This window comes from Aricia agestis, chromosome 8, assembly GCF_905147365.1.
Source record: "Aricia agestis chromosome 8, ilAriAges1.1, whole genome shotgun sequence".
Classification (NCBI taxonomy): domain Eukaryota; kingdom Metazoa; phylum Arthropoda; class Insecta; order Lepidoptera; family Lycaenidae; genus Aricia; species Aricia agestis.
Window position 1 is genome coordinate 18,491,036 of NC_056413.1, and position 12,566 is coordinate 18,503,601.

General features: G+C 43.0%; 2 protein-coding genes across 2 annotated transcripts in view; one reads left to right on the top strand and one right to left on the bottom strand.

Annotated features, from left to right (window-relative positions):
• Positions 1-12,566, bottom strand: part of LOC121729990 (protein crumbs) — a 51,194-nt gene that overhangs the window by 10,889 nt on the left and 27,739 nt on the right. Inside the window, exons 9-14 of the mRNA XM_042118775.1 lie at positions 11,837-11,967; positions 11,133-11,321; positions 10,739-10,880; positions 2,806-2,913; positions 2,514-2,636; positions 436-1,829 (exon numbers count right to left, since the gene is read on the bottom strand). Of these exons, the coding sequence (XP_041974709.1) occupies positions 436-1,829; positions 2,514-2,636; positions 2,806-2,913; positions 10,739-10,880; positions 11,133-11,321; positions 11,837-11,967 (2,087 nt within the window). The remainder of the gene's footprint in view (positions 1-435; positions 1,830-2,513; positions 2,637-2,805; positions 2,914-10,738; positions 10,881-11,132; positions 11,322-11,836; positions 11,968-12,566) is intronic.
• LOC121729991 (nitric oxide-associated protein 1) lies at positions 3,445-9,494 on the top strand. The gene is made up of 3 exons (XM_042118776.1): positions 3,445-4,407; positions 4,507-4,624; positions 8,231-9,494. Exons 1-3 carry the CDS (start codon positions 3,593-3,595, stop codon positions 9,422-9,424), a joined length of 2,127 nt encoding a protein of 708 aa, XP_041974710.1. The 5' UTR covers positions 3,445-3,592; the 3' UTR covers positions 9,425-9,494.

Genomic DNA, 12,566 nt, shown 5'->3' on the forward strand with positions numbered 1-12,566 from the left:
TATCGTTTTTAGTATGCATATTTATAAGTTCAAGTTACACAATCTGGTAAAAAGTAAATAAATATGAGTAATTTAATATCAGAGATATATAAGTAAGCTAATTATCTTTAATAACGTAACAACAGCCTGTGAGAATATAAACTTCATCAAATATACGACAATTCTAGCTCTAACATTGTTTTCAAATATTATTTCCTGTTGTTACGTTTTATAGTTCGCTAAATCTTTAGATTAATTCATTTTAAGTGACCATATTCCCCTTCTTAAAATTGTTAATCACTTGTGAAAACTTGTAATTGGCTTTAAATTTTTGTAAGTCTATTTAACTAATATTTAAATTTAAATGAGCTGTAATTTTTCCTTACAATTATGTACTAGACTTGAAGCTCAGAAATGGTTTTTCGAAATTTGATTATATAAACACAAAGTACTGACCCACTGTCCGTTGACGACGACGTCCTGGAAGCAGCCGACGAAGAAGTTGGGACCGTGCGTGAGCGTGGCGAAGGAGGAGCCGGCCGTGCCCAGCCGCGTGGACGGGAACGACGTGACGGGCGCCGTGTACGCCTCGTTCTGGCTGATCGGGTAGATGGTCTGCTCCTCGTTGGCCGCCAGCACCAGGTGCGACGCGTTGATCGTCACGAACACCTTCTGCCAGCGGCTGTCGTTCAGGTTGGAGCCGATGAACACGCCCTCCCACTTGTTGAGCAGGCTCGAGTGCAGGTTGAGCCGGCCGTTCGACAGCTCCAGGAAGAAGTAGGTGAGGCCGCGGCCCATCGCCAGCAGCGCGCTGCCCAGCGTCGTCTTGAAGCGGAACGAGATGTCGTAGCCCTCTTCGCGCGACGTGTTCACCTCTGCGAAGCTACTGCGCTCCAGCGACATTGTCGTGATCTTGTCGCACGTGGTGCCGTAGTGGCCGGGCGCGCACGAGCAGTTGAACCGGTGCTCGGTCTCGGCGCGCAGCCACGGCAGGCACGTGCCGCCGTTCCGGCACGGCTCCCCGCGGCAGCCCGCCAGCTCCACCGAGCAGTTGCGCCCGCCCCAGCCCGCCTCGCACTCGCACAGGTAGGTGGCGCGCGCGTCCACGCAGCGGCCGCGCACGCACGGCTCGTACCGCTCGCACTCGTCGATCTCGGTCTCGCAGTGCTCGCCCTCGAAGCCGGCGGCGCACACGCACTCGTATCCGCCGACGCCGTCCACGCACTTGCCGTGCCGGCACGGCGCCGACGCACACTCGTCCACGTTGAGCTCGCAGCGCGCGCCCGCCGTGCCACGCACGCACACGCAGTCGAAGCCGGCGGCGGCGGCGGGGTCGAAGGGCGCGTAGTAGGCGGCCGGAAGCAGCTGCTGCGGCTGCGGCCCCACGCGCACCGGGCCCGCGTCCACCGCCACGTACAGGCTGGCGTTGGAGCGCTCGAGGCACACGCCGCCGTACTTGCACGGCGAGCTCTCGCACTCCTCCACGTCGGTCTCGCAGCTCTTGCCGGTGTAGGCGGGGTGGCAGGCGCAGCGGTAGTCGGCGACGTCGTCGAGGCAGGTGCCGCCGTTGCGGCAGGGGTGGGAGGCGCACTCGTCGACGTCGATCTCGCACTGCGCGCCCTCGTAGCCGGTGCCGGCGCAGGCGCAGGTGTAGCCGTCGAGGCGGTCCCGGCAGCGGCCGCCGTGCAGGCAGGGCGCGGACTCGCAGTCGTCGATGTCGGTCTCGCAGCGCGCGCCGGTGAGGCCGCCGCGGCACACGCAGCTGTAGCCGCCCACGCCGTCCACGCACGTGCTGCCCGCCGCGCACGGCGACGACGCGCACTCGTCGATATTCACCGAGCAGTCTTTACCTGTACAATGTATATACACATCGAAGCGCGAGTTTCAATTCTACAGCTCCACGAGCTTTGTCTCTTCACTAGCTTCAACTTTTATCCCAAAAACGCGCAAAGTGTCAACGAGCATAAAATGAATCTATTCGCATATCGTGCGTTTTTGTACAACTTGTTACTACTCCGTAATAACTTACGAGTTATGACGGAGTTAGGAACGTTACGATGTTGGACTTGTTTATTTTATTCTCAAGTTTAAAAGTAGTTGTATTAGCTTTAATATATATATTTAATTAGACAAAAAACAATATGAACTTGTAACGTGCGCGGACACAATCGAACGAGGTCATGGACATGAGAAACTGTTTAACCACAGATGTATTTTTAAGGTATTTCAAGAAATAATACCTGCTTATAACTAGCGGTAAATTGATTAAGCGTGCTATATTGGAGAGAACTGTAAACTGATAAATCGAATGGCTTTGATGACATATACATATGAGGATTTATACACTATTCTCAGAATAAAGTGACCTCAGAGGTCGAACAAAGTAGGTAGATTTTTTTCAAACAAATTTTCCAAGGATATACGACATTCTGTTACTATTTACGTTTAAATCAAAATGCCTCTGAACAGTTAACAGAACTTCACGATATTCGACCTTAGCCTCGACAGAGTTAAGCGTTCGTAAAAAAACAAACCTTCGAAGCCGTTAACGCAAGTACACTCGTAGTTGTTCTCGAGGTTCTGGCAGGTGCCGCCGTTCTTGCACGGCGACGACAGGCACTCGTCTATGTCCTGGTCGCAGCTGGCGCCCGTGTAGCCTACACAAATGTAATGAGAACATTCAAACAATGCCAACACTCGAACAGAATTTAACAAGAGAAATTGTATGCCGTATTCGTTACGAAATTTTCGAATGACACGCTCCTGATGCGCCTTTTTCATTACTGATTAAAAACCGTTCTGGATTAAAATTAAGGGCAGTCGCACCTGGCTTGCAGTAACACTCGTAGGTGCCGGGCACGTTGAGGCATACCCCGTGGTTGCATATCTTCGGCGTCAGCACACACTCGTCCAAGTCCACCTCGCACAGTCTTCCTGTTGACAAAATACAAAAAATTTAAAAAAAAAAAACGAAACTTAAAACTTACGGCAGACAAGAAGCACAAAAATTCACCATGAAACAATAGAAACACTGCAGCTAAAGTTTTGTACGTATGAATCATTTGGGAGGACGTAACATCGACTGAATTCAAAATGCTAATTTAAATAATAAATAAAGGCATTCACAAGGTAAAACGACCCACGTTTACACAAGTGAACAGACTCATACGGTCGCGAACTATGTATAGGTACGTGTGGCAATACCGACTGCAAGCAATAATAATTTAATGGGGCATAAATTAACATACAATGTAAAATATCACCGCGCTCAGACAGACATTTTTTCCTTTCGTTTAAATATTAATTTATGTTAGTGGCGATAACGATCGAAACCGTGTGATCGCGACCCACTTTTCGATCGGTGCCCAACACTAGTCGTGAGTCATGGCACTGACAGTTACGTCATTTCAAATGACCGACGACATTGACAAGTGACAAATGACACATGACGTCTGACAGCTCCATTTCACAAGTTCGGAGCTTGGGAAATCTCAAATCTGTATGATTTAAGTTTGGATTTTTCCGTGTAAATAACAATGTACACGTTGTAATTTATGATAAAAACTAAACATAAAATCACAAGTGTGTCGGTGTGATAACTAATTAAGTGAAAATGTTATATACATCGCGTAATATTTTAAGGTTATGCCGTAAAAACAACATCGCAAGATACAGCCAGAATTTACTGGCAAATGGCTCGAATAACGATTTAAACGGACAAAAACAACAGAACCACAAGGACTTCAAATCATTGTTTCAGCAACACAAAGACAAAATAGTTTTTAGTTCATATTTGGAGCAAGAGAAAATACAATTAGGTCACTATAAGTACTACTTGAAACACATTAAGAAAGCAAAGGTATCACGAGCTAAAAGCTTTCAGGATAAAAAGCTGCCGCCGCTCCCTGTGGCCCTGCAGTACTATGTCGACGAGGACAGGCTCATTAAAGAGGATGTCGAGGAAACAAAGGAATCCGAGCAAGTTTTTCATTTACCATTTTCTAACACCACACAAGTTGAAGTTGACGACAAAATTGCGGACGATCCTCCTGTGACACCATCTGAACCCGAACTGGATGTGGAATTTGATAAATCAAATATAACCAGTTGGATGACCAATTATGAATACTTTGATGATACAAAACTGGTGGAGGAGGAAACTTTAGAGGCGGAATGGTGCAACCAGTACGGAACCCCCGACCCTTCTGTTGGGATAAGTAATGTCCCATGTGGAGGCTGTGGAGCGCTACTTCACTGCAATGATCCGGCTATTCCCGGCTACTTGCCTAGTGAGCTGTTCCAAGACAGAAACATTGAGGAATTAAAAACCATGGTATGTCAGAGATGCCATTTTCTTAAAGAATACAATATTGCATTGGATGTATCAGTAGAGCCTGAGGAATATGAGAAATTGTTGCAATCAATAAGGTAAATAATGTCTTGAAGTAATACTTTATTTATACTAGGGAATTAACAAGCAAATTTTTTATATACATCAGTATATATATTTTTTTTTTTTTTTTTCAGAAAAATTAAATCCTTGGTTTTGCTGATTGTGGATTTGTTGGACTTCCCGTGCTCCATCTGGCCTGGCATTGTGGACATCATCGGTACAGACAGACCTCTCATTATTGTTGCCAATAAGGTGTGTATTGTCATTAATTCATCAAGCCCCATATGCTCACCGGTAAACGAGACACAATAGAGTATCTATTGTGTCTCGTTTTCCCACAATGGGGGGTTAAATTAGACAATTTGAGATATCATTTTATCAGTATAAAGCAGGCGTCGGCAAGTAGTTTTAGGTGGGGTCCTGATACTGCGGGAAAATTTTAATGAGATCCAGAAAAAAACACTTAAATTATATTTTTAAGCATAAGCATTTAAACAGGATATTTAAATGCTTATGCTTAAAAATATTATTTTTATTCATAAAGGCATATATACACCTTATCAATGTATTAATTGATACTTGGTATAAAGTACATTACAATATTTCGCAGTCCGAGATTCGACCTTTCCGCGGTCTGCCTGTTGCTGACCGCTGGTATAGAGTATCAGTGTTTTTCAACCTTTTTTTATGAAATAATATTTTGCAACTTACCAAAAGTCAAAGTATACATATAAACAACAATAACAAATTACATCCCAGACGATTCTAATTCAGAGTTTTTCAACCTAATCCAAATGGCCTTGTCTTTGATGTCATTAACTTGGAATATAACTTAAATCTTTGTAACTGGAAATATAACTAAATTCTGACAGTATAAGACTGGTTGCACCAGAGGCGTGGGCAAAGTTAAAGTTATGGTTATAGTTAAGGTAAATTTAACTTTAACTTTACCCTTAACTTTGCCCGGAGCAATTGACAGATAACAGCTGATACAACAAGGTTATACATGCGCGTGGGCGGGGGCGCTGCTGGTAAAGGAGAACTGTAAAAATATTCCCTTTTCTCGATCAAAATATTTGAAAGTGAAACTTTCAAATATTTTGATTTCAAATATTGAAAAATTTGAAAAATTTCAAATATTGAAAAATACTGACTTGCACACTAATTATGCATCCTAAATAATGCGAATTCAGCATACTATTTAAAGTTATTTGCGAAACTGTTTTACTGAACGAATAACTATTATTAAAATAGTATATCTAACAATTCCTTAGTTCAACAAACATACCTACTACAACTTTTTAAAGAAAAACCATCACCTAAATTACTTTTAGGAACATCATTTATTCTAAATAAAACCCAATTTAATCTGTTATGTTCATATAATTAAGAACACATAAAAATCATCAAGTGCTAATTTAACATGGACTAAACTTTGGCATAGTGAATGGTAACTCAGTTTATAAACAATAATAATAAACAATCTGCAAAGAGCGAGTCGGATTCGCGCACTAAGGGTTCCTTACCGATATATTGCAAAATAATTAAGCCTCCGGCTTAGGAATTGCACACAAAAAAGAAAAAACAACTGGCTTCAATTATGCTCCTACTTCTGGGTGGTTCACAAAAAATAACCACGATGGCTAAGGCGGGAGCTACGCTGCGCTACGCTCCCATCTTAGCCATCTAACCTAACACAATCAAGTCGTATTAGGCCAACATTGCTATTAATTATTTAAGAATCATTAATAAATTTATTAACCCATACAATTACAATACAGTAGTGAATTTTGATATTTTTTCTTAATTTTTAATTTTTATCAAGAAACCTTGAATTATATAGTGTTGGAATGATAAAATCTTTCACCATATCTCATCATAATTACCAAAAATATTTGTCGCTAACACAGAAATAGATCAAGATATCTCTGTGGTCGCTAAAGAGTAAAGAGCGAGCGCAAAGGAGTGAGTGCGGCGTTAGATGAGGAGGCTCCAACATGTTTTTCAGTAAAACAGAGAAACAAAAAGAAAATAAAGTTAGGGTAAAAATATTTTAGTTGCACGATTTGTCAATTTGTAGACTTGTTTTGACAATAGAAATTGATTTTATTGTGGTGCACCTTTCGATATCGTTTTTAGAAATTCCGTTGTAAGATTGTCCAATTTAGAGTGCAAGTTAGTATTTTTGATAAACAATTTAAATTTTAGTTTTACAAATAATATATTTGATGTATGAACCATATTTTTGGTGTGAATTCGGTTATAAAGGTCGTCTCGTTTTGTATGATGTTTAAGTTTTTTTGAAGGACATGTTCAGTTAATCAATTTTTTTTTTTGATCAGCATTAGTTTTTCTGGTATGCATTCAGTTAATTAGTGGAGTTAAGGTAGTGTGCTGAAAAATTATTCTGATGTGCATTTAATTATATATATCCCTAAAAAATTGCGGTTTTTGTATGATGACAGCGTTAGTTCCTTTTTTCGCCACATGCATTTAAAACCTTGTCGAGCTCTATGGTAATAGTTAACCGATTCAATGCGGCGCACCTTTTTGAAGACTTTCAGTCGTGGCGGCATACAATTTTCCCGTGACACGTGAGCCGTGTCATACGCCATAGGAGTAGATGACACGGCTACCGTGTCATCCGCCACATTAAAAAAGCTTTATGGTTTTTTTTTGGTTTTTACGCTTGTATTAACTTAATTTATTTAATTGATTCCAAACTATTGTTGTTGACGAAAGGCTACGTTGTTTTAAGTTGATTTCGAGTAGTTTTACTAAGTGTAAACCTGAAAATGGCAGGTAAGCGATTTTTTTATACAGATGTTGCAAACCTTTTATAGGTTTCAAAGTTATAAAAATGAGTAACTACCTATATTAAATAGATCTGGGTTTCCAAAGTAAATTATACGTTCGTAGATAAATTTAAAGAAGTTCGTAGTTAATATTTTTTATCCGACTTCCTAAAAAGAGGAGGTTATACGTTTGGCTGTGGATATTTTTTTATGTGTGTTAACGATTACTCCGCTGTTTGTGAACGGATTTTCAAAATTTTTCTTTTGTTGTATATTTGTTCCGATTGATCCGGTTCCGAGTTGGTACCATGTTCACAAAAGTTGTGATCTGATCTGACGTTTCGGCGGGCGTCCGAATTTTAGTGATCAGAAATTTTGGATAATGTACGGTGGGCTAAAAAAGGAGACAGCACCTACTTTTTTCAATTCACAGAATATTCAGAGTTATATAAGCTTGTTTTACGTAGAAAATTTAGATGGTGCTGCCCCGCGAAGGAGCAGAACCTTCTAAAGTGTAATTTGAGGGAGATACAATCTCTTTTTAAATGACACGGCTCACGGGTCATACGCCACACGTTAAAAACCCATAAGACGCGGCTGCCTTATAATCCGCAATGAATGCACCTTTTAAAAAAGGTTGACGGCCCCTACTTTTTTTCAATTCACAGAATATTCAGAGGCGAAGCCTATAGGCTTGTTCTACGTGGAAAATTAAGATGATTTTGTTCAGAGTAGAACCTTCTAAAGTGTAATTTGAGGGAGATACAATCGTTTTTCAAATGACACGGCTCCCGTGTCATACGCCACACGTTAAAAACGCGTATGACACGGCTCCCGTGTCATCCGCACTGAATCGGTTAAAGATGGAGTCTTGATGGCGTCCATTTTTAACTTTACCCAAAGATTTTGCACTGTAGTCAAAGTTACAGTTAAAGTTAAAGTTTATTGGTGCAATTCAGTCGTAGTGTTTGTTATAATTTTATGAGGACTTTACAGAAATTTTAGAAATCTTAATTGACTGTCATGCAAGATAATCCAGATTAGTTTTGTATTATATTTACAGGTGGACTTACTCCCTGGCGACAGTGAAGGTTATCTAAAACGAATTCGGCAGTCACTTATGACAGAAATCAACAAAACTAAGCTGAAGGACGCCAACATAAAGTATGTGGCACTGGTATCCGCCAAGACCGGCTACGGAGTAGAGGAGCTCATATCCACCATGTTCAGGCAGTGGCAGTACCGGGGGGACGTATTCCTCGTGGGCTGCACCAACGTCGGCAAAAGCTCGCTGTTCAATGCACTCCTGCAGTCCGATTACTGTAAAGCCCAAGCTGTAGATATCGTCCAGAGAGCGACAGTGAGCCGCTGGCCGGGCACCACATTAAATCTCCTAAAATTTCCCATCAACAGACCCTGCGGATGGAAAATTCGAGAGCGCAGTAGAAGACTCGCGACGGAGCGGATGCTTCTAAAAACGGAACGAAAGATCAGAAAGGAGCATATCCAGGGGAGAACAGCAGCCGACCCGCCCTCCTTGATGGGGTACATCGGCCGAACCTTCACAGACCTACAAGTGAACGAAAACGAGAACATAGCCAACAAACGCCTGAAACTCAAGGTGTTAGATGAGAAACACGAGGTGTTCAGGAAGAGCAAGTGGCTGTACGACACTCCGGGAGTTATACATCCCGACCAGGTGCTCTCCCTCCTCAGCACGGAGGAACTGCTGCTCACACTACCGAAGAAGCTCATCAGGCCTCAAACGTACTATTTGCGTCAAGGGTCCACGATTTTCATAGCAGGACTAGCGAGAGTGGACGTAGTCGAATGTGGCGAAGCTTGTCGTCTTACGATATTCTGCTCCGAAAATCTTCCCATAACAGTGGTGAAGACGGAGGACGCGGAGAACGTTTACGACGAGTTCGTGGGCACCGAGCTGTTCGCGGTGCCGTCGGGAGACGAAACAAGACTGAGAAACTGGCCCAAACTAGAGAAATGTAAGGAAGACATGGAATTTACAGGCGAGGGACCGAAACTGTGCTGCGGCGACGTCGTCCTATCGTCCATCGCTTGGGTGTCGGTTACTGCGAAAACTAAAGATACCTGTAAGCTGGCCGCGTGGACGCCCGAAGGCAGAGGCATACACAAGCGTTACCCCTCTCTTCTGCCGTATTCCGTAAATTTGAAAGGCAAAAGGGTTCACGACACGCCGGCGTACATGCTCGGCAAATTCTATGTTGGTGATGAAGACTAATATCATTTTTAATGATAAGTGTAACTTAGTGGTTAATGATACGTTTAAATAAATAGCTATGTAAAATCAACGTTTCTTTTTTACAATTCTTTGCCATCATCCTGGCAACCTCTATAATCTATATATGGATATCAGTGATATGACAATTATTACTTACCTTATATTATATTATTAGGTCCTTCCATAATATGAAATTGGCGTTTTGTATAGGAGGAATATAAAGTCGTTTTCTTTGTATAATATATTTATTAATCGATTCAATGCGGCGCACCTTTTTGAAGACTTTCAGTCGTGGCGGCATACAATTTTCTCGTGAAACGTGAGCCGTGTCATACGCCATATAGGTAGATGACACGGCTACCGTGTCACCCGCCACGTTCATAAAGGTTTATCGTTTTTCTTGGTTTTTACGTGTTTATTAACTTGATTTATTTAATTGAACCCAAACCATTGATGTTAACGGAAGGCTACGTTGTTTTGAGTTGATTTCGAGTAGTTTTACTAAGTTTTAACCTGAAAATGACAGGTAAGCGATTTTTTTATTCAGATGTTGCAAACCTTTTGTAGGTTTCAAAGTAAGAAAAATGAGTATAATAGATCTGGGTTTCCGATGAAATTATACGTTCGTAGATAAATTTAAAGAAGTTCGTTGTTAAGTTTTTTTAACCGACTTCCAAAAAGGTGGAGGTTATACGTTCGGCTGAGGATATTTTTTTATATGTGTAATGTGTTCAACGATTATTTCCGCCGTTTGTGATTGTGAGTAGTTCAAAATTTTTCTTTTATTGTATGGGATATTTGTTCCGATGGATCCGGTTCCGAGTTGATACCATGTTCACAAAAGTGGTGGTCTGATTTTTTTTATGAAAGAAGGAGGCAAACGAGCAAACGGGTCACTTGATGGAAAGCAACTTCCGTCGCCCTTGGACACTCACAGCATCAGAAGAGCTGCAGGTGCGTTGCCGGCCTTTTAAGAGGGAAAAGGGTAATAGGGGAGGGTAGGGATGGGATGAGAAAGGGAACAGGGGAGGATAGGGAAGGGAATAGGGGAGGATAGTGAAGGGAATCGGGCCTCCGGTAAACTCACTCACTCGGCGAAACACAGCGCAAGCGCTGTTTCACGCCGGTTTTCTGTGATAACGTGGTATAACGTCGAGCCGGCCCATTCGTGCCGAAGCATGGCTCTCCCACGTATATTTTATAAATGTCATCAAAATCGGTCCAGTGGTTTAAGCGTGAAGAGGTAACAGACAGACGGACACACTTTCGCATTAATTATTTTAGTATGATTGCCGAATGCCGATTATAGTATACCTGTGTATCCGGGGGCGCAGTTGCACCGGAACAGGCCGGTCTCGAGCGCGAGACAGGTGCCGTTGTGACAGGGCGACGACGCGCACGCCGACTCCGCCGCCGCCGCCGCGCACCGCCACGACCCCGCCTCCTGCACGCACTCCTGCGGACGAGGACGCGTTGGTGGCGAAAAATAATACAACGAGCGTTAACTATTAAAACTGATTCTGTTTTTAATTTTTTAATACTTGTGTTTAATATTTAAAAAAATACTACTGTATTTTTTAATGTATTTATTAAATACAGTAGAGTGTGCATACGGCATACCATGCAACCTAGAATTCCATACAACACAGATACAATTTTTCTGCCATAAAAAATGTCCACATATTATAGTATAAACCTAGAAACTAACCTGTCGTGGCGGGCACGGTGCGGCGCGGCAGTCAAGCGCGCGCTCGCAGTCGGGTCCGCCGAAGCCGGGGCGACACTCGCAGCCGGCGGCGCCGCACGTGCCGCCGTTACAGCCGCGCACGCACGCCTCAGGCATCTCGCACCGCGCGCCCGCCCACCCCGCCGCACACTCGCAACGGAAACCGGTCGGCTATCACAGAAAACATACAGGTTGTTCGGGTGAACACCGTTATCCTTAAAACCATCAAATGAGCCCGTCAAAATGAACAACGTTTTCTATGAGAACAATGCTGGGAATAAAAAAAAAACCGTCTTCATATCCATACAAATTGCCGATCCGGGCATCCGTAGGGATTTTGACGGGCTCATTTGATGGTTTTAAGGATAACGGTGTTTACACTAACACACTATATAACAACACTGACACACCATGAAAGTAGATTGGGATTAGAGCGTGATAGTATTATTTAACAAAATTGACGCGACATAGTATAGACTATAGAGTATAGACTATAGATTATGTCTCGTATACGATTATATACGTAAATTTGAAACGAGATAAGAATTATAGCACAAACAAGCTCTTAATTTGAAGCGTTTACGATTTATACAGAGTTACCTACAACTCATTTAAGGCCACGGTAACAAAGGCAACAAAGTTAAATAAACATATATACGTCATAGAAATACATAAGTTATACGCACCGTATCGCGACAAGCGGTGGCGTGTACGCAGGGCTGCTGAGCGCACCGCTCCGCGCGCAGCTCCGACAACGCCTTGCCCGCCGGCCCCGACCCGCCCGTCCCGCCCCCTCCGCCCAACTCGCAGTACGTACCTGCGCACGCACACACACGTCACATGACATATCAACGAGCGGGCGAGTCACCACCGACCAGCGAACATGAAGCGACACAACGCGCGATGACAGATATGACTTATGAGTATCATTCGATAATAATAACATGCTAATTAATTGAAAAAGAAAACCAAGAACATTAACCGATGCAGCTAATTTTTATCAATCATCCATCTATTAAATTAAATCATATTATAAAACACAAAAAATCTCTCCATTCTATGACATAATATCACTAGGAACAAGGTCAAATCGAAAATAGTAACGCTAACAAATGAGAGCAAGCGGGACAGAACATGCGCATGACAGGGACGGAACATCGAGCACAGCGCAGCCCACCACAGGTACCTGACAGCGAGCGCCCGCGCCGCGCCGCTAGCGGCCCCCTGCCTCGCCTACACAACACAACTTATGTATATAACGAGCTATGGCATGTCGGAAATGAGTTAGCGATGTCCTCATACTCAGAGGTCAGGACTCAGGACCGGCGCGCGGCGATAATGTTAAGGACAAGGGAGTATCTCCATATCAATAATTAGTTATTTTACCCTAATGCGTACCTACGTACAGAACTGATA